The sequence below is a fragment of the Mytilus trossulus genome, chromosome 8 (genome assembly GCF_036588685.1).
Source record: "Mytilus trossulus isolate FHL-02 chromosome 8, PNRI_Mtr1.1.1.hap1, whole genome shotgun sequence".
Lineage (NCBI taxonomy): Eukaryota > Metazoa > Mollusca > Bivalvia > Mytilida > Mytilidae > Mytilus > Mytilus trossulus.
Window position 1 is genome coordinate 53,096,246 of NC_086380.1, and position 22,301 is coordinate 53,118,546.

The following is a 22,301-nucleotide window of genomic DNA, read 5'->3' on the forward strand; positions in this document are numbered from 1 at the left end:
ATGCATTATCATTAATAGAACAAGGTTTGTAAACTTCAAATAGAACAAGGTAAACTATTAAAGTAAATATTCAATATAATTTCTTATTCAAAAGTTCATGATATTTCTTTTGCTAATAACAATAAGGCCGCTGCCTATCCGTGTGGACGCAATGATCGCGAAAGTAGCAACAACTCACAAGTCAGGATTGTTGTGTTCACTTGCATATGATTAATATGCTATTTGTGTATAAAATGTTGACTGATTATTGCTTAAAACTAAGCATTTTCTGCCTTATGCATAGTCTAATAGGCTGTACAAGAGAGAGTCGAAGTTTTGTTATCTAAGAAACGGATGTTCCATAACGGTCACAAACTCGTGAAGACTCCGTAAACTTAACGGAGGGACAATTAAATCTAAGTTTGAACTCTTATTGACTTCCTTGTAAGCAAACATACTTCTATCATGGAAATGATTGTATGAAATACAAGCCATTGAATATAATATCAACTATATGTGAAGCGTTTTTTCTGTAGTTTCTCGACGACGTACTAAATATTTGATGTTGCATCTATATTGTTTTATCTTAACTTGAACTCCCTGCTGAGCATAATGTGGAGAAAACATCATATCATAAACCTTTGATGATATTTTACTTCATGTGATCGCGAAACAGTAAATTTTGACCTATTTGTTTTATAAGTTTTATTAAAATTCTAAAACACTAAACACGTGATAAACAGTAATTAAAACAATCCCGTATACTACATTGAAAGAGAATCGAAAGACACAAAAGGGTTATTAAAACTCGTTTGTCGAAAAGACAAAGAAAATGGTTATCTGTTTATACACTATATTTAAAACTAAAGACTGAGCTCCATGAATCCCTTAAAACAGACCGGAGATACTTGGAACTTACGGATACCATGTATACTGTTGTTACTATAAATATCTTTAAATATAGTCTCCAATACATATTTCAGACATAATAGCTATTTTAATTAAATTTCGTCATAATGTGTTTTTAATCTTTTTTTCAGATGCCTTCATGTCGGGCCTTGTTCTCCTTTCTATTTATGTTATGTCATTTACGTGATAAAAACTTTTAAATTTATAACCCGAGTTATCTACTTTAAAGTATCCATAGTGTGTTGTTATCTTTTAAATACATAGAAGAACTGCTATAATTTACGTGTATGTTGATCTTGCAATATCTACTGTCTCTTTTTATGTACGACCTGATGCACTATCATATACTATGAAGATTTCTAAGGATATTTCACGTGTATTTAATATACTTGTTGTTGTTTTCACACCAGTCCTTTTGTTGCCGTTACCATTAGTTGTTGGAACACAGGTAATATTTTTATTCATGTGTAGTCTTTTTTTTTCCGCTGTTTTAAGAGAAATATTAACAATATAAAAATTCAAACTTTGTTTTTCGTGACAGAATTTATAATTATCTGTCAGAACTCATTTTTTGTTAAATTGGTATTGATAGTCAATCGTTCAATCAATATACATGATATATGGAAAGTTTGTTTATTTACCAATGGATTTGTTGTAAGTACGCACCATTTTGATATCAGCGTCTCTGCTGAGTCTTGTGTAGACATAACTTGCGTCTGGCATGTCACATTATAAGCATGATAACTTTAATAACTATTAAAACCACTGGATCGACGTCACTGCTGGTGGACGTTTTCTTCCCGATACAAATATTCCCAGGTCGACTTCGTTGTTTACATGACTTTCAATTATATGTTGTTTTTTATAAATTAATTGTTTGAACTTTATTGTACTAAAGTTTGTTGAATGAATGTAAATAACAAGACTTATTATCGTTAGATTTTGTTTTTCAGTCATATACTATTTTCGTAATTTATATCGTGGAAAATTGTCTTGAAAATTGTATCTTTACATTTTAATGCTAAGACTCCGTGTTGAAGACCGTACCTTGACCTAATGATTTTCTTTTATAAATTGTTTTTTTATGGAGAATTGTCTCATTGGCACTCATACCACATCTTCCTATATCTATATAAAATGACACGGATAAATTGAAGACTCTCTTTTTAATCAACTCATCTACAAATTATAAAAAAAGAACCTGATCATTCAAGAGGGTATCAACACCCAAGTGGCCAGTACTCCAGTACTTGCATGCTAATTCGGATTTGTGTTATTATAATTGCTTTTACACACTTTTAATTTCAGTGTCACTGGTCAATCTTAAATTAAGAAATATATCTCCCTCATGCAAAGATCTGATTTCCTTCCCGGCTTCGGATATATTAAGTTTGTCCTGTTAGGTTATAGCTCTTTATCTTTTCAATAAGCTTTGTATTTTAAAACAATAGGGTCCCTTACATCACTGACCATACATTATTTGTCCAAATACGTATCTGGTACCCAAAACAAAAGGGAACCGTTTACGTTATCATCAATGCAAACAAAAGTTCTATTGAATTGATTTCGCAATTTTTCTGGCATATGCAAATATAATTATGCAAAACATATGCGTTTGAACATCAGAAAATGCTTTAGGGCATTTCAGTTTGTCTTATTATTGACATTATTTAACAAAAGTCGGGATAAGGGCAATACAATATACTATCACTTATAAACAAACACTTTTACATTTATCAAAACACACACAGGTCAAATACTGGTGTTACATTTACATAATATATATACCTTATTCTGAAGATGTGTAAATTCTACATTACAAATTGAGGGATGAATACGTAAACAATTAAAGACAACTTAATGGCTAGCAACACTTGTTTCTTAAAACATATAGTCTAGATAACATTATTATATCAAGACAACCTGGGTATGTATTGCTATCATTATACATGACATCATAATGATAAGTGATGCATTATCTTCCATTTGAACACCTCAGATTTAACGTATTCTGTTGGTCATATAACCAAAAAGCGCCAGTTCTAAGATTGAATGAAAAAGCCTTTATGGAAACTTAATCGGCAAATATATACATACACGTAACGCTTAACATGTCAGCGCAACCATGCCTGCTGGTGTTGCCAAAGTATCTGTACTGCGTTTGTGTGGGGCGCACTCGGAATGAAAAAGCAGAGATTCAACAAAAGTAAACGTCAACATACATAAAAACGGACTGTCTGATGAAAACTAGCAAGTTCCTCGTTTGTAAAAAGACAAGAAGATTAAAATATGTGTTGAACCCGGTTTTATAGCTACATGTAGCGGAACCTCTCGTTGATATGGCAATGATGAGGCCGCTTTTGACCTCTTGAACTCGAATATAGACTTAAAATTTATCACCATAATCCTCTTTACGACGATGCCTCATATCAGTATTACAAACAATCAATTATATCAAATATAATTTACAATGTTTCCTTGGTTTAATAATATACTGCACACAAATATACGTATTCTCTATATGTTCTTCTATCATTTCTTCTTTAATATAAATCAAATCATTTTAAGACAGTTCTTGTAGAAAGCATCATCAATCGACCTAAGTTTGGATTCAATGTTACATGTTTTCCGAAAAATTATAGCAATTTATTAGATTGTCAAATATAGTCCTAATCCTGTTTCTTGTATTAAATTCAGGTTTTATATTCATTTGTCATTCTAGGAATCAAAATGTGCTTACATAGTGTTTATAATGGCAATATACTGGATCACCGAAGCGTTGCCTATTGCAGTGACGTCACTATTGCCTATAATTCTGACACCATTAGTTGGACTTGGGAGTGCAAAAGAAGTTTCTTCACATTATTTGAGTGTAAGTTATTTCTACAGTTATTATAAAGGTATTTTCCCATACACTCAAGTACTATTTTAAGTATGAGATGTATATAGTTTAAGAGGGAACAAATAATTTTTTAAACATTACAATTCACATTAAGCAGTCAAATGTAATAACAAACAATCATCATATTTTTTTACTTAAGAGATAACTGTATTGAACTTGAAGCTTTGCAGACGTCCATCGTTAGTCTAACTGTTGCAAGTTATATTAGTGTACCGTGCAACGCGCAGCGGAGACAGGTAAACGGGTATTTGCAAACAGCAGAACTACCGAGGGACGTTATCAAAGCTTCAAATACAATGCAGCCATCTCTTTTCTAATGCAAACAACTTAAAGTTTATTATAAGATTTCAATCATTGTTTCAGTGTAAAAGTTTCATGTAAGAATATTCCGCATAAAAGATATTATTTTTTTTGTTCTCGACACTATGTGACTTCATAAGCATGCTTCCAATATCAAACGTAATCACTGGGCGTTTTCTAGCTTCTATGCTGCTTCAGAATGTTGCAGTACATATATAAATAGTAATGCATGTGGTTTAATTTTATATTTTATTTTTTGAGCTTCTTTGTGCTTTTAGGTGCAACATTTTAAAACTATGACAAACACTTAGCCGTGTTCCTTAGACTAGTTGATTCGTGTAATGACGTCATTAACATGTAGTGTGAGTTCTGTTTTAGGATACATCCATGTTATTTCTTGGTGGACTCATCATTGCCGTAGCTATTGAACATTGGAATATACACAAACGATTGGCCTTGGCTGTTCTAATGCTTGTTGGAACTGAGACTCGATGGTATGAAAAAAATAATGTAATTTGTACTGGTAGTTGATTTTTTGTAGTTGATGAGACATTGAAGTTGTTAGAATTGAAATTAAAAAAAAGAGATAAGGTTTGATTTCCAATGAGAGATCAAAATGATACAGAAATTAACAACTATATGTACCTCGTACGGCCTTCAACAATGTGCAAATCCTATATCGCATAGTACGCAATTAAGGGCCCGACATGACGATGAACAACAATTCAAACGAGAAAAATAACGGTGTTATTTAAGTCGGTTTAAAAATTACTAGTTATTTCATTTTTTTGCACGGTATTATGTTTCCCAGAATACCTGTAAAAGAATATAAAATAAAGACATTTATTCAATTCCATTTAAAATGTTTAAAATAAATTATGTGTTCGATTAGCGTTTGTCTTAATTACACAGTTCTAACCATATGTATACTTTGCACTCGAAAACAGTATTTGGTTTTTCTTTCTACAATCAATATCTTTGATCTTTGTCTAATTGAAGAATTACTAGCTCTCTTATACTTAACGAAGAAATATTTGTGAATTTTGGTCCCCAGTGCTCTTCAAGTTCGTACTTAGTGAGGCTTTTTTTTTGGATTCGAGCGTCGCTGATGGGTCTTTGTACGAGGCGCTCGACTGCCAAATTTAATTTTGGTAGCTATGATGAGTTTAACTAATACAACACTAACTTAAAGAAACGCGTTCAGCACGTACACACATACATAGCATACATTATAAGGGAACATTGATTCACTTAACGGTTAATTATTCATCCCTGATGATTACATACTAAACATACTACAATATTTGAAGGTTGATGCTTGGACTGATGTTACCCACTTGGTTATTATCCATGTGGATCAGTAATACAGCAACAACGGCCATGATGATTCCTATAACAAACGCCATACTGGTACAGCTAAAGGAAGCAAACGTCCCCGACGAAGACATTGCAACGGAAGGTAGAACTTTGATTATACATTATGTGTACAACAAATTAAAGGGCTGTTTTTTTTCGTGAAGAATGTTGCACGTTTTGTGTTATTGAGTAGTTTTTATAACTTTGACAGCTAACAGTATTCCTAATTATCAGGCGACTTTAACTTGAAGCTCATTCTATATCTAATGGATTTCTTTTAAAATTAATGGTCATTTGGTTAAAGTTAAAATTGACAACTTTTCTTTATACCTTTTGGCTCTCTTAAAGATTCTAGGTTGAAATAGCATTCAAGACTATTTTTCTCGATTTCAAACTAGCGTAACACGAACATTTGTAATCCCATACACATTGGTATGAAAGGCATGAGTATAGAGTCGGTATGATCATTTATTGAACATAACATAATCATTTATCACTAGATTGACAGGATTAGCCTACCCTTCAATGGGAACCTACGATCACCATGTGTTTATAATTTGTGTTGCTCGATTAGATTCTATGCAGTCATTGCAGTGTGATGTGTTTTATTTTTCCTGTCCGAAGTGTTTGTCATTTTGACCTGACATTTGCACTTATTCTTCGACTGATAAGTTTTCTACGTCAGAAAATACCTCTTCCAAGTCAGGAATATGACAGTAGTTCACCATTCATTTGATGGGATTAAGTTTATAACTTTGCCATTTGATCAAGGACTTTTCATTTTGACTTTTTCTCGGAGTTTAGTATGTTTGGGATTTTACTTTTTACATGACACCCTTGCATCACCCGTTTCATTTTAACATTAATACTTATTGGTGTTGCTACATTTAATCAAAATATGTTTTGAATGAATCATGTATTTGACTGATAGATGAAACTATGTATACGTTCATCGTAACAGATATTATAATTCTAAATTAATAGATGAGAGGGACGAAAGATACAAAAGGGACAGTCAAACTCAGTAATCTAAAATAAACTGACAACGCCATGGCTAAAAATGAAAAAGACACACAGACAAACAACAGTACACATGATAAATCATAGAAAACTAAAGAATAATAATATAATAATTTTAGATTGAAAGATTACTAATCAAATAATATCTGTTTACAGTTTATGATAACGATGCACTTAAGCTAGAAGATATAGAAGTTAATGGTGTCATCAAAGAAAATGGTCAACCTACAAGTACCGATATAGAGAAAGCAGATAAGTATGGGAAATCTTGTATATTCATTCATGTATACATTGGAAACAGTTCTGATTAAATGTTTACAATTGTTTGCTACATGTATATTTTTCATATTATTGTCATACTTGAAAAAGATCCGCAGAATACCTGCCTCTTTTGTTTGTATGAAACATATTCAGAACAGTCATTGCCCAGCAACACAAACTTATAGTAATGAATAAATGTCTGCCAAACACTTCGTGACTGGTGACTACAATCTCTTTATTTCCCCTTTTTTTAAATATTCTTTCTGAATTACTTTTTGAGTTTTCCTTTTTTGCTTGAAAGTGTTTCAATTACAATTACTTGATAATGCTTTTTTAATTTTTTTTACTATTTTTCTATTTATTTTCAGAACTTTAAATTACAAGGCTGATCCTGGAGACAAAATGAATCAACATGAAAGCAAAGAACATCTCGAAATATGTAAAATGATGTCAATCTGTATAGCACATGCCGCAAACTGTGGTGGCCTTGGGAGCTTGACCGGAACTGGTCCTAATGTTGTTTTCAAAGGACAAAGTGATATGTTAGTTAACCATTTACATTTGTAATTTAGAATGTAGATTCGTATAATTTTCAATAAGTTTAATAGCGATTGGTAATTTCTAGCCCCATAATGTTGTTAAAATATACTTGATTAAAGATTTTAGATATAACTCTATATATAAACAGTCTAACATATCAGATTTGAAAATACAATAGTCTCTGTTGTCTCTAGTTCAAAGTTATTGCAAAGAGACCACTATTGTTATACATGTTATACAGGTACCTAGAAGTTGGTGTTACCATTTTACCCTTGATAACATCGATGATAAAAAAAAATCGTATTTTGTGTGCCATGGCTAAAAATGAAAAAGACAAACAGACAAACAATAGTACACATGACACAACATAGACAACTAACGAATAAGCAACATTAACCCCACCTAAAACTAGGGGTGATCTCAGGTTTCCGGAAAGGAAAGCAGATCCTGCTTCACATGTGGCACCCGTCGTGTTGCTTATATGATAACATATCCGGTTAATAATCTAATTCGGTAGGTCACATTCATAAAAGGGAAGAGGATTGTAGTTACTATGTTATTGACATATCCGGTATAATTTATGAAACGGTTCTTCCATAACGGTAAACCAACTCGTGATGGCGTCCGTAAAATGTACGAAGGGATGAATTCAACTTGACCATTTGGAACTCATGATTTCATAGCTTCCTTGTGAGCAGCAACCCATGCAAACTATGCAACCGAACAACAAAATAAACATTATCACTTCATTCACATAATAAATAATTAAGATATCAATATGTTTTACTCCTTTCAGCATATTTGAGAAATACGGAGGAGAATCGCCGGTTACCTTTTCCTCGTGGTTTGCATTTGGTTTACCAATATCTGCTATCATGTTACTGGTATCTTGGCTATGGCTTCAGTTGTACTTCTTAGGAAAGTAAGGAATATACAATATTGAATGTTATATTTATATTGCTTTCAACAAAGACAAGTGACACTGTCTTTTGAAGAAAGATAAATCATACGAAAATAATTTCTATGATTCCAAGTCTTTTAATGTTTAAATGTCGTTTGGGTACAAAAACATAGACACCTCATATGTTCACAGACGGTCTAGTATATATCATTGTTGTCAAGGTGTATTTCTTAAATTCAATTTCAAAAACACATTAACCTTTATCTGATCTGTTAGTAGAAAATGACCGTGAAATCGCGGTACAATTGGCTATTGGTTAAAGCAAATAGTTTGTTTTTAATTTCGTGGGCAGTAAGTCAATTGAGCTTGCGCGAAAACATATAATAAAAGAATCGATAACGGTCTCTGAATTGAGTTATTTTTTCAAACAATGGCGTTATATGTGGTAAAAAGTTTCAAAGTTAAATCTAGGGAGAATAAAACATTACAATTATACGTCATAAAACAAATATTCCTGACTAAGTATGGTTTCAGAGGAAAAGCGCTCCAATAAAATTGTGTCTGTCCCTTTTAGTTGCATTGATTTTAAAATTATTTTCGAAAGACTGTTTTGGATTGTCAGACCTCCAGAAATGTAAATACATACTTGTTTTTATTGTAATTGAAGAGGTTGTTTGCAGTTCTGTTCCGGAAATGCGGAGTCTAGGTCAAGAATCAAGTCGCTTTTGAGAAAAGAATATGCCAGTCTAGGTCCAATAGAGTAAGATTTTGCGTTAGCTGAAATATTTATAAGAAGAAAAAAACGAACATTGACAAACTCTCCATTTTCAAAGATTTTGGATTTGTATGATACTTACTAAACATAAAATACTATCACCAAACGGTACGGATAAAAACAACCGTCACATTCCTGACTTGATAAGGTACTTTGTTCAAGGCCGCTAATTTGTGATCACGTAGAGGTCCTAGATTTCATGAAGCTATAATGACGTCAAGTCCACTGTTGTTGTTACTTGATTTCATAAAACATTTACATACAGACTTTGGAAGGACAAGTTCCGTGTACAATGAATCCCTTATGAGGATTCGCCTCTTATTCATTACAGATCCATAGGGGATCGGTAAACATGTACTAGTGTAAGAATGTTTCATTTAAGTTTGTAACTGAACTTAATAATACGCTTAAATACAGCAAATTCTTTAGTACATTTTGTGGGCGTTCATGAAAAAGTGAATGTAGTAAGGTTGCTAATGAAACAAGAGACCACCAGATATTAAGCAATGTGTTTAACCAACCATCCAACCAACCAACCAACCAACCAACTAATCAACCAATCAATCGATCAATCAATCAATCAATCAATCAATCATGATCATGATCAATAAATCATGTTTCATGAAAAATCGAAATTCAATATTGTTCTTGCGTCACTTCTGAAAAAAAAACACATGTACTCTGAAACTACAAGTACAATCGACCTCAAAATTTGCAGTCAGCAGGGCATACATGTACTGAAAGTTTATAAAAAAACTTGGTGCAGATATCTCTCAAAGCTTTTCCTAGACAAAAGAAATGGCAATGCCGTAAAAATCGCTTGCTAGGTCCGTAAATCTCAGTATAAACCTACAATAAAATGTCCGCTCCGAGATTGAAATACTAATCTGTGTTACAAACAGGTGCTGAAAAATGTACAATATCAGAAAATAATCAATAAATGTGTTTTAAAGTAACACCGGATCAATTAAATCCAAAACATGCACTGCCCGTGAATTGTCATCAAGTTGTCAATTTCCTACAATAACAAAAGAAATTACATTGTGTACATTCCATCTCTATGCATGTTGTCTGTACAAGGTCCCGACCTAAAAAGAAATTAAAAGACTAAGTTTTTCTTAATATAAACCCGTGTCACGTGATGTCTCCTCAATCTTGCGCGCGCGCTGTATCTAAAATAAAAGAAAAACTTTCCAAACTAAACATGAAACTTCTCCGGTAACATAATAATATAGACCCCATACCAAAGCAAACAAATAAACAAATAAACAAATACCCCCCCCCCTTTTCCAAATCAATCAATAAAAAAAATCAATTATCCATTCATCAGAGGGGAAAGACTGCCTAACAATTGTTTTCAAAACAATTGCTTTATATTTGTTCTTTTATTTGTTTTTGTTCTATTATTAAGATTACTTTTACTGTTGAATGGTTTTATGTGATATCCGTTTGACGGGGCTCGGTACTTATACATCTCGTCAATGTGTTTGTATTGGCTTTCATTTTTTGGTGATTTGTTTTGTATATGTGACTCTTTGTATTTCTTTTGTGCTTATAACGTGACTCTGTACTTTAAAAGATCCCGTCAGTATGATATTTGTCTATAATATGTCATTATGATATATTTCTATTATGAATTACTATATACGTTGAACCACAAACGTCAAAATCAATCAATGGCGTAGTGGAATTATCAATTTTTGGATTCTCATAAATTCTATGTATAACTTTTGGACTAGTTTGAATCTCGGTCTATTTCTGTAATTCATTCTTACATACTTTTGATTTTTTAACCAAAGTATGCGTACATTGCCTATGTAAATTTTAAAATTGTTTGTATGCACATTGAACGACAAATTTATGTGACATATATAATTTTTCTGACGTCAGACACTCAAATCAATCCATGTGTTCGTAGATAGTAGATGTTTTTGTGTCCTGTTAAATTGTTCCTTTTAAAAGTTTTAAATTCTCATAAATTCTATGTATAACTTTTGGACTAGTTTGAATCTCGGTCTATTTCTATAATTTATTCTTACATACTTTTGATTTTTTACCCTGTATGCGTACATTGCCTATGTAAATTTCAAAATTGTGTGTATATACATTGAACGACAAATTTATGTGACGTATATAATTTTTCTAACGTCAGACACTCAAACCAATCCATGTGTTCGTAGATAGTAGATGTGTTTGTGTCCTGTTAAATTGTTCCTTTTAAAGTTGTTATACGATGATGACTGATGTACCCATATTTTGACTATTTAATTAATTGTGACTGTTTATTTAACGCATCATGTAAATGTAGCAGAATTTGATGAGACTGTTATTAAAGTCAGAGGGTTAGCGCTATAGAACCAGGTTTAATCCACCATTTTCTACATTTGAAAATGCCTGTACCAAGTCAAAAATATGACAGTTCTTGTCCATTCGTTTTAGATGCGTTTTGTTTTTTGATTTTGCCATGTGATTATGGACTTTCCAAATTGATTTTCCTCTGAGTTCAGTATTTTTGTGATTTTACTTTTTTTTAATGGATAACAATAGACATTTTGTTTTAGCTTTGCTAAAGGCCGCCGTAATTGGTCACTTTGTTCTCCTGGTACATTGTATTCTTATGGATAACAAAAAACATTTGGTTTTATCTTTGCTCAGGTCGACGTAATTGGTCACTTTGGCCTTCTGGTATTATTTTGGATAACAAAAGATATTTTGTTTTAGTTTTGCCACGGCCGTCGTAATTGGTCACTTTGTTATCCTAGCATTGTTATGGATAATAAAAGACATTTGGTTTTAGCTCTGCTCCGACCACGGTCATGTGTCACTTTGTTCTCCTGTCATTGTTATGGATAACACTAGACATTTTGTTTTACCTTTGCCCAGGCTGACGTAATTGGTCAGTTTGTTTTCCTGGCATTGTTATGGATAACAACAGTTATTTGATTTAGCTATGCTCAGGCCGCCGTAATTGGTCACTTTTTTCTCCTATCAATGTTATGGATAACACTAGACATTTTGTTTAAGCTTTGCTCTGGCCGCCGTAATTGGTCACTTTGTTCTCCTGGCATTGTTATGGATAACAACATACATTTTGTTTAAGCTTTGCTCAGGGCGTCGTAATTGGTCACTTTATTCTTCTAGCATTGTTATGAATTACACTAGATATTTTGTTTTAGCTTTGCTCAGGCCGCCGTAATTGGCCACTTTTCTCCTGGCATTGTTATGGACAATGATAGACATTTTGTTTTAGCTTTGCCCAAGCCGCCGTAATTGGTCACTTTGTTCTCCTGGCATTCTTATGGATAATGATAGACATTTTGTTTTAGCTTTGCTCAGGTCGACGTTATTGGTCACTTTGTTCTCCTGGCATTGTTATGGATAATGATATACATTTTGTTTTAGCTTTGCTCAGGCTGCCGTAATTGGTCACTTTGTTCTCCTGGCATTGAAATGGACAACAATAGACATTTTGTTTTAGCTTTGCTGAGGTCGCCGTAATTGTTCACTTTGTTCTCCTGGCATTGTTACGGATAATGATAGACATTTTGTTTTAGCTTTGCTCAGGCCTCCGTCATTGGTCACTTTGTTCTCCTGGCATTGTTATGGATAACAATAGACATTTGGTTTTAGCTTTGCCCAGGACGACGTAATTGGTCACTTTTTCTCCTGACATTATTATGTATAATGATAGACATTTTGTTTTAGCTTTGCTTAGGCCACCGTAATTGGTCACTTTGTTCTCCTGGCATTGTTATGGATAATGATTGACATTTTGTTTTAGCTTTGCTCAGGCCGCCGTAACTGGTCACTTTGTTTTCCTGGCATTGTTATGGATAACAACAGTTATTTGATTTAGCTATGCTCAGGCTGCCGTAATTGGTCACTTTTTTTTCCTATCATTGTTATGGATAACACTAGACATTTTGTTTAAGCTTTGCTCTGGCCGCCGTAATTGGTCACTTTGTTCTCCTGGCATTGTTTTGGATAACAACATACATTTTGTTTCAGCTTTGCTCAGGGCGTCGTAATTGGTCACTTTATTCTTCTAGCATTGTTATGAATTACACTAGATATTTTGTTTAAGCTTTGCTCAGGCCGCCGTAATTGGCCACTTTTCTCCTGGCATTGTTATGGATAACAGTAGACATTTTATTTTAGCTTTGCCCATGCCGCCGTTATTGGTCACTTTTTTTCTCCTGGCATTGTTATGGATAATGATAGACATTTTGTTTTAGCTTTGCTCAGGCCGCCGTTATTGGTCACTTTGTTCTCCTGGCGTTGTTGTGGATAACAATAGATATAGGTGATGGAGGTGGATGGCATAATATATTTCCACCAAAGTAAGTAAAACAATATGCTATATGTTATCAATACAAAAAGTTTGATCTTTAAATTTCGGGTATATTTGCTTTCGATCTGAACCCCATTAACTTACAAGGGTATAGAAATATGAAACCTTAGGCTTTACCTGTAAAAAAAAGTAATAAGAAGTACACTCCCCGACACTTGTTCAATTGCTTTCTATGCTTATAGCTCCGTTTTAAGCAGGCACACATCTTTTACGTTCAAATAAAGTGGCAATCGTTGCATTTCAAAGCAACACTTTATGGTGTCATGTACTGTAAAAATCAACATACAGTATTGTACCTTTAATGACATATATATAATACATAAATATTCTACATATTGTGAAAGTTAAATTCATGCGTAGGAACTATTTTGTGTTAAATATGTACTACTTTCTGCCGGGCCCGAACTAGAGGTGTTACACCAATACTCATGTCAGAAAAGGACGTCCATAGACAACGATGCAAGGTTAAATATTTGTCTTTATTTAAATGTAGAATATTCTAGTTGTGGTCTAAAATTTCTTACCTTCATCACAGGAAAATCATATGCAGAATATAATTTTTCAAACTATGAACTCTTTACACTGACAAAGTTTAGGTTATTTTTTCATTGGAGGTTAACCACATCACAAAATATCAATATTTTATCAGAGTTCGTAAAACTGTATATATTTTTCAAAGTCTACTACGATGTTCGGTTTCTCAGTGAAGTACAAGCGGTGTTTATATATATTATCAATGTTATATCTGTGTCTATAATGAATACAATATCTATTTAAAGCTGATATCATAATTTTTCAGAACAGTTTCAAACTCTACTCCAGCTTGATTATTATCATGTAGTTTGTTAATATTTCAGAACAGTTTCAAACTCTACACCAGCTATATTGTTATCATGTAGTTTGTTTATATTTCCGTCTAGAATCAGAAAGTTTTCCGAAAAAGGTTAGTATTAATAAATCTGTATTATGACATGTATGAAGACTAGTGTTGTCTACTAGAATATAAAATAATAAGATCGTAAAATTACTTCTGCGTTCAATATTATAAGTTAAAGCAATGTTTGTTGTGGTTGGTTCAAATAACAGATCTGTTAGTTAGAACCTCAATGTCCTCTTTAAATCAGAAATATAAGAACTGATTCCGTTGTGAATCGAATTTGTCTACAATTTTAACAAAATGAAAATGAATTAATGAGGGTATTTACAGACCGTCGTCATAGATATACAGACCCATTTATTACCAAAATAGAAAAGATAAAACAAACAAATAACAGTCCACAAACAATGCATATACAACTTAGTACTGAGTAGAACAAACCCTACTACACACTTGGTAAGATTGGAAAGATAGATAGCATATGATAACTGTTGATGCTAGTTTGACTGTATTCGAAAAAAATACTTATCTCCGAGAAAAATGTAAAACAGAAAGTCCCAAATCATATGGCAAAATAAAATGAAAAAGCACATCAAACGAATGGATATCATCTGTCATAATCCTGACTTAGTACAGGCATTTTCAAATGTAGAAAATGATGGAATGAATCTAGATGTTTAGCGCTAAACCTCTCATTTGAAAGACAGTCGCATGAAATTCCTTTACATTGACATCGATGCGTAATCAAGTGTCACAACTAGGGGTACAAGAACAACACAAACTAGACAAAAAAACTAGGGTAAGTTCAGGTGCTCTGCAAGGGTAAGTATATATTGTTCCACATCTGGCACCCGTCGTGTTCCTTATGTTATTCTAAAGCCGGTAAATGGTCTCATTCGGTAGGTCATGTTCGTGAAAAGGGAATGGTATTGTATTACGACATATTAAATGAACATATCCGATATCATTAGTATAACGGATATTCCATAACAATCAACCACCTCTTGATGGCGTCCGTGAAATTTACGAAGTAATGATTTCAACTTCACCATTCGGAACTCTCGGTTTAAAAATGACAGAGTCACAATTGGGAATCTGAAATCATCTCTTTTTTCGTAATTTTTTGTTTCCAACCAACCATACAAGCCAATTTCTAGATATAAAACCTAATCAAATGGTAAAATCAAAAGCTGAAACATATCAAACGAATGGATAACAACTGTCATATTCCTGACTTGCATTGGTACAGGTATTTTCTTATGTAGAAATTTCATTTATGCACGAATCACTAAGAGTTACATTTTTGCGTTTGTGTTTTTTTCAAAACAGGACCAATACCTCCTCTGCTTACGTGGAAGATAGTAGAGAAGAAGTTACCATGGGGCGTAGTTATATTGTTAGGCGGGGGATTTGCTCTTGCTTTCGTTAGTCAGGTACTTATTCAAACGTTTTTATTACTTACTTTGTTTGACCATGTTTAACATGCAATGTTTACAAAATAACGATATATTATTACTGACAATTAGCACTTATCATATCAGGTATGTTAATGTCTTTAGAACACGTAATATTCTGTATTGTACTACTTGTTTTTATCTTACTGACTGATAATTTACTTTCTCAGCTTTCTCCTTGAGATGATCAACGATAATCTAGAATTATCTAAACAAGTTTACAAGATGATGCAATGGATATTTTATTGATAAAATAAGAAAAGGGATGTTTTTAACCGAGCAGGAACATAACGCTTATTGATCTTATACGCTAATTTGTCTTCGTTTAAATTGATGACACGATTCGATTTACTGGTTAAATTTTACTTTGAGAATGTGTTGCCTACAGTTGGCGATTTACACGGTCTATCTTGTTTTCCTATCAAACGAAATAACCATCGATATAGGTAAAGTAAAGTCAATTTCATGGTCATGATGGTATATTTTAACTTTCCAACATTTTTGTCAAATTTTCAACGATCTTTATGAAAGAAACATTAGTTTTTCCTGTAGAGTAAAAGTTATATTCTGAAATATTGTATTAAACCAGCAGACAATTTACGAACTAATAATGCCAACCTTTCAAATAACAGAGTTCCTTATTGTTTTAGAATATGATGTGACAATATTATATTTTTATAGACGATGTTATTTTTTGCAGGAATATGGGTTATCCAAATGGCTAGGAACGCAATTGGCTGTGTTAAAACCCCTTGACCCATGGATTGTGAATATGATATTGTGTATTATCGTAGCGGCAGCGACAGAGGTCACAAGCAATGTTGCAATGTGCACACTCCTAATGCCGATTTTGGCTGAACTAGTAAGTGTATTTTTATATGTTATTTTAGAAGCACTCTTGTGCATGTTTTTGTAAGTAGACGCATCCAGATGATGGAACATGGTTCCATCTGGAGTTCCTGCAAGTCAATTATATTTTGTTTGAAACTAGAATGTGGTCTTTTCTTCGACAAACGTGTAATATAAAATAATTACTGTACCTTGGCCGTGATATTCGTTAATGTTATCCCTCGCTAACGCTCAGGATAAAATTCGAATAAAACGGCCCAGGCCATGTGTAAATTACCAATAATCTATGGCTTCCATGAATTATTTCTTAAACAACGTTTAAGTACTCATTCATGCTCATTGTAAAACATCAACTGAATAAAAACACAGATGTACACATACACATAAACAAAAACGACGTGAAGATTTTAAAAATTCAAGTGCTTTATTGAGATCAATCTATGAATCGTCCGAGTCTAACGTTAAATTGGGTTATACGGTAACAATTATATTTACAAGTATTTATTATATATTTGTAGTCTTTACAACTAGAAGTTAATCCTCTATACTTCATGTTTCCGGCAGCCATAGCGACATCGTTTGCTTTTATGTTACCTGTGGCAACACCGCCAAATGCTGTGGTGTTTGCCTATGGATACCTGAAAGTTATAGACATGGTAAGAATTGTTGTATACGATTTATTCTAACATGACGTCCTTCAAACGCTTTGAGTACACACCCGTGGTAAAATATGAATATATTGCATTGGCTGTTCCGATCGTACTCCCACGTCATATGTTTTTTATGAATGAAGTACCCGACGTAATAGAATGATGACGTTATGATTTAAGCATTTTACGGGAAAATACACGCTTTTGATACCGAAAATCATCACAACAAGGAAACGTAAACAAACGATGCTAAAATGTGGTATAAGCCCATTTTTTTCATATAAATAGAAGACATATAAGTAAGTTATCATTAAAATACATCCAAATCTATCTAAATAAGATTTGTGAATAGTTTGAGCATGTCACTTATTCTGTATTCTCCGTTCTTTTACGCCAATCTAAAAGTGCGTTAATTTATGGGAATGGCAAATAATGGCCTCCACCTAGAGCGCTTCGATCAATAAAAATTGCCGTTTTTTGTCCTATTAGAATCGAAATAATATCATGGGGGCTTGAATATATCTAGATTTTACCACGGGTTGTCCCTTTATGCCGATATTTTACCCCTCGCTATCGCTCAGGGTAAAATATTTGTCATAAAGGGCCAACCCGTGGTAAAATAACGATATATTCAAGCCCCCATGAATTATTTCTTAATTCTAACATGACGTCCTTCAAACGCTTTGAGTACACACCCGTGGTAAAATATGAATATATTGCATTGGCTGTTCCGATCGTACTCCCACGTCATATGTTTTTTTATGAACGAAGTACCCGACGTCATAGAATGATGACGTTATAGTTTAAGCATTTTACGGGAAAATACACGCTTTTGATACTGAAAAACATCACAACAAGGAAACGTTAACAAACGATGCTAGAATGTGGTATAAACCCATTTTTTTTATATGCATAGAACAAATATATAAGTTATCATTAAAATTCATCCAAATGTATATAAATAAGTTTTGTGAATAGTTTGAGCATGTCACTTATTCTGTTTGCTCTGTTCTTTTACGCCAATCTAAAAGTGCGTTAATTTATGGGAACGGCAAAAAATGGCCTCCACCTAGAGCGCTTCGATTCAAAAAAATTGCCGTATATGTCCTATTAGAATCGAAATAATTCATGGGGGCTTGAATATATCTAGATTTTACCACGGGTTGTCCCTTTATGCCGATATTTTACCCCTCGCTATCGCTCAGGGTAAAATATTTGTCATAAAGGGCCAACCCGTGGTAAAATAACGATATATTCAAGCCCCCATGAATTATTTCTTAAATATATGTGTACTAGATAGTAGATTGATTTAAGGGCATACGATACAGTTTTGATTCTGTATTTACAAGTTCGTGAAAATTTGCATATAGGCTATTTTTTACCTGATTAAATCAAATATGTAATAAAAACTATACCTTCATGTGCTACTTTTTGAGGCTACTTTTATGAGGTCGAAATTTTGTATATTTGCTCAAAATTAAGATTTGTGGCCGTAATTTCTTTTTCGAAAGAAAAACATAACTTTTTTTGTTATAAAAGATAAACACAAATTGTTTTTTGTTAAATAATCGGTAATTTCTGTATTTTATAAGTATCCAAAAAAATTATGCATGTTTTATTCAGAAATAACTCATATTTATCAAATGTTCATGAATTGAGGAAAATACGTCATTTTTTGCTGCATGTTTATCAAAATTAAAAACAATTCTCTATTTACAGTTTTATAAAATTTTGGTCACATAATCTCCCTGCAAAATGAAACAAATTGCTGTTTTGAAAAATAGGGGTCCATGAACTCGTTTTTAAATTAAATCAGTTTAAATGATAAAAATCAGTCGAAAAATGCATCTTTTTCGATATGTCACAGTTTGACGTCGCGAAAATAACATTTTACGTTAGCAACGTCATTACCTCCCCTGTAACTGTATCGTATGCCCTTAAGGAATGACTGTACTATTTTTTCTGTCAATGATGTGCACACTGAATAACCCATTTGAAACTGAGGTAAATAATGAAAAACATATTGATGACGTCAAACCACAAGACAAAGTTATGTCTATGAGCTGATAAGCAAAACGAAGTCAGACAATCAGAAGACGGGTTACATTCAAAATTAAATTACTTGTGTTTACATTGAGTTTGGTTTGTAATTCATCCGGAAATGTAGAATAATGGTACTTTTACTAAAAGATATTTCAAAATTAGTATAATTAATCTGTTAAATACACTGTATTGGTCATTTATGCAACCATGCAACGATCACAATATTAATGTGAATTTATTTTTGGTTCTAATAAAGTTGTTTGGTTATTTCTCTGACAGAAATTCATTGGTTTTTTTTTTGTCTGAATACAGTTGATATGTTATTTCTTTTACAATAAGATCAATTGTATTTTATTTATTAGTCCTAAAAATAAGTGGAAAAGGAGAATCACAAAAATACTGAATTCAAACAGGAAAGTCCCTAACCAAATGTCATATCAAACGCTTGCACTGATAAATAACAACTTATTCCTCACATGGTAAAGGCATTTGCTTGTGTACAAAATAGTGGATAAAACCTGTTTTTAAAGCTAATTAGCCTCTTACTTGTATGACAGCCGCATCAACTTCCAGTATATTTACAACAAATTGAGTGAGCAAATCAAGCAAACACATGACACACAATAGGTCAAAATGATCCAAATAAAGCTATGCCACGAAATGGCCTTAATGTGCTTAAAAGTGGCATTGAAATACCGAAAATCCATAATAAAAATCAAATTTAATTGGTTATGTCTCAAACAATTAGTACATATGATAACAAATAAAACTACGCTTATAAATATTCAAGATGAAGTATACCAATGTTTTATTTAAGAACCGAAGTACAATTTGTATGAAGCGCGGAAGCGCTTCATTCTAAAAATGTACGCACGGTCAACGCTTTTACAACCCTATAAAGTTACAAAAAGAAGCATTCAATACTTATAATTACATTTTTGAGCTAGGATTATAAAAACATGATTTTAATGAAGTTAAATTTTTAAATTCACCTGTGCACTTTATTGTGGGACCTCGTGTCATCATGAATGAAATGTTATTGTCTCATGCAACTGCTTAAGGAATAACATGTGATGTGCAATTAGCCAATCAGAATAACGTATTATAATGAAACATACATCTAATGTAATTATTTCAGGTTAAAGTTGGTTTTTTGATGAATATACTTGGAATAGTTGTACTGGTTATAGGAACGGAAACGTGGGGAGAAGCTGTGTTTGGTTTCCATAATCAACCAGATATCTTTAAGCATGGACTAAATAACACTGACATTGTAAATAACACTTGCATCTGTAACGGAAGTCTACTTTTGTAAAAATAAAATAACTTATGTTTAGACCGAAGTCAATTCATCTGTGTTTTATTAAGTTTTTGCAAAAAGTAAAATCACAAAAATACTGAACTCAGAGGAAGATATAATCGAAAAGTCCATAATCACATGGCAAAGTCAAATGACAAAACACATCAAAAACGAATCGACAAGAACTGTCATATTCCTGACTTGCAATGGAACATTGTATTCGGCTGTTGATAGTTTTGTGTCTGTTTGGATGTGTAATGACCGTTCTCTTTTTTTTTTTTTATAGAAGATGGCTTTTATCTCTTCTTGTTGGTTAAATGTTCTTATCCTCTAGTCTTATGTTTAATCGCAATTTTCACCTTTTAAATGTGTGATGGCCATTTTCACCTTTTTAATGTGTAATGGCCGTTTTTTCTTCTCCTGTTATATGTCTAATGATTGTTTTCACTTTTTGTATGTGTACTGGCCGTAATCTTTAGTTTTATATGCAATGGCCGTTTTTATTTTGTGGAAAGTTTTGTTTTCTGTAGCATGAGTTATAACCGTTTTCTCCTTTTACATGTATATGTGAAATGGCCGTATTCCTATATGAAATGGCCGTTTTCTCTGATCTTATGTGTGATGGCCGTTTTCATTTGTTATGTTTGAAATGCCCCTATTTATGTTTTGATAGCCGTTTTCCCCCGTTGTATGTTAAATGACCTTTCTCTTTCCAATGGCATTGTATTTTTTTTGTCTGTATTGTGTCTCCTATCGTACTCTTAATAGCCGTATTCTCTTGTTTAACGTGTAAAGGCCGATTTCTTCGGGTTTTACGTGTAATTAAAATGGAATTTTTCTTCTTTTGTTTGTGTAATGGTTGCATTAACAATGTCTTATGTTATATGTACAGCGGCTGTTTTTTTCCTGTTGTATGTCGAATGACTGTTGTCTCATGTTTCATGTGTAATTGCAGTTTGTCTTCTTGTACACGTAATGACCATATTTTTTTTTATTGTATTATTGTAGTTTTCTCGTTTTGTATGAGTAGCCGTTTTCTACCTTTGTGTGTGTTTTGGCCGTTTCCTCTTGTTTTATGAGTAATTTTTGTTTCCTCTTGTTTTATTTGTAATGATCGTTTGCACCTGTTATATATTTAATGGTCGTATTTTCTTGCTTTACGTGTAGTTGTCGTTTTGTCTTGTTGTACTGTACGTCTAGTTGTACAATGTACCCTTCTTCTGTTGCATGTGTAACGACCGTATTCTATAAGTATACTAAAAACTATATGTCGTCATCTGTAAAACAGTTGTCTCATTGGCACTCACACCACATCTTCCTATATCTAATAACAGGTTAGGGGAAGGTTTGGGGTCCCCGCTTACAGGTTCAACCCGGTCACATTCTGTATGTGTACATCGACCAAGCACTCTCAAATCGAGTAGATAACTATAGCGTGTATTTGAACTGATTACTTAAACGAAGATAAACTGAAGTTAATATAACAAATCAAACACAAGAATGTGTCCATATTACACGAATGCCCACCTCGCACTAAGATTTTCTATGTTTAGTGGACCATGAAATTAGGGTAAAAAGTCTAAATTGGCATTAGAATTTGAATGGTCATAGCATAATTATGGAACATGTCAACTAAGCTTCAGGTTGATTGGACTTTAACTTCATCCAAAACTACCTTGACCAGAAACTTTAACCTGAAGTTGGACAAACGGACGGACGGACGAACGGACACACAGACCAGAAAACATAATGCCCCTCTTCTATCGTAGGTGGGGTATAAAACATAATGCCCCTCTACTATCGTAGGTGGGGCATTATAGGATTAAACACATTT

General features: G+C 33.0%; 1 protein-coding gene across 1 annotated transcript; it reads left to right on the top strand.

The window, feature by feature from the left end:
- Positions 1-1,182: 1,182 nt before the first annotated feature.
- Positions 1,183-20,482, top strand: LOC134727753 (Na(+)/citrate cotransporter-like). Its single transcript, XM_063592140.1, has 14 exons — positions 1,183-1,336; positions 3,611-3,760; positions 4,469-4,584; positions 5,401-5,549; positions 6,623-6,722; positions 7,096-7,269; positions 8,064-8,189; positions 8,836-8,928; positions 13,179-13,283; positions 14,152-14,237; positions 15,501-15,604; positions 16,326-16,487; positions 16,993-17,130; positions 20,306-20,482. Exons 1-14 carry the CDS (start codon positions 1,238-1,240, stop codon positions 20,480-20,482), a joined length of 1,779 nt encoding a protein of 592 aa, XP_063448210.1. The 5' UTR covers positions 1,183-1,237.
- Positions 20,483-22,301: the final 1,819 nt, after the last annotated feature.

Bases quoted from the DNA above. Each gene is read 5' to 3' on its own strand.
- LOC134727753 (XM_063592140.1), top strand. From the start codon at position 1,238: ATGAAGATTTCTAAGGATATTTCACGTGTATTTAATATACTTGTTGTT. The intron at 6,723-7,095 runs GTATGGGAAATC...ATTTATTTTCAG, and splicing joins GATATAGAGAAAGCAGATAA to AACTTTAAATTACAAGGCTG. The intron at 8,190-8,835 runs GTAAGGAATATA...TTGTAATTGAAG, and splicing joins CAGTTGTACTTCTTAGGAAA to AGGTTGTTTGCAGTTCTGTT.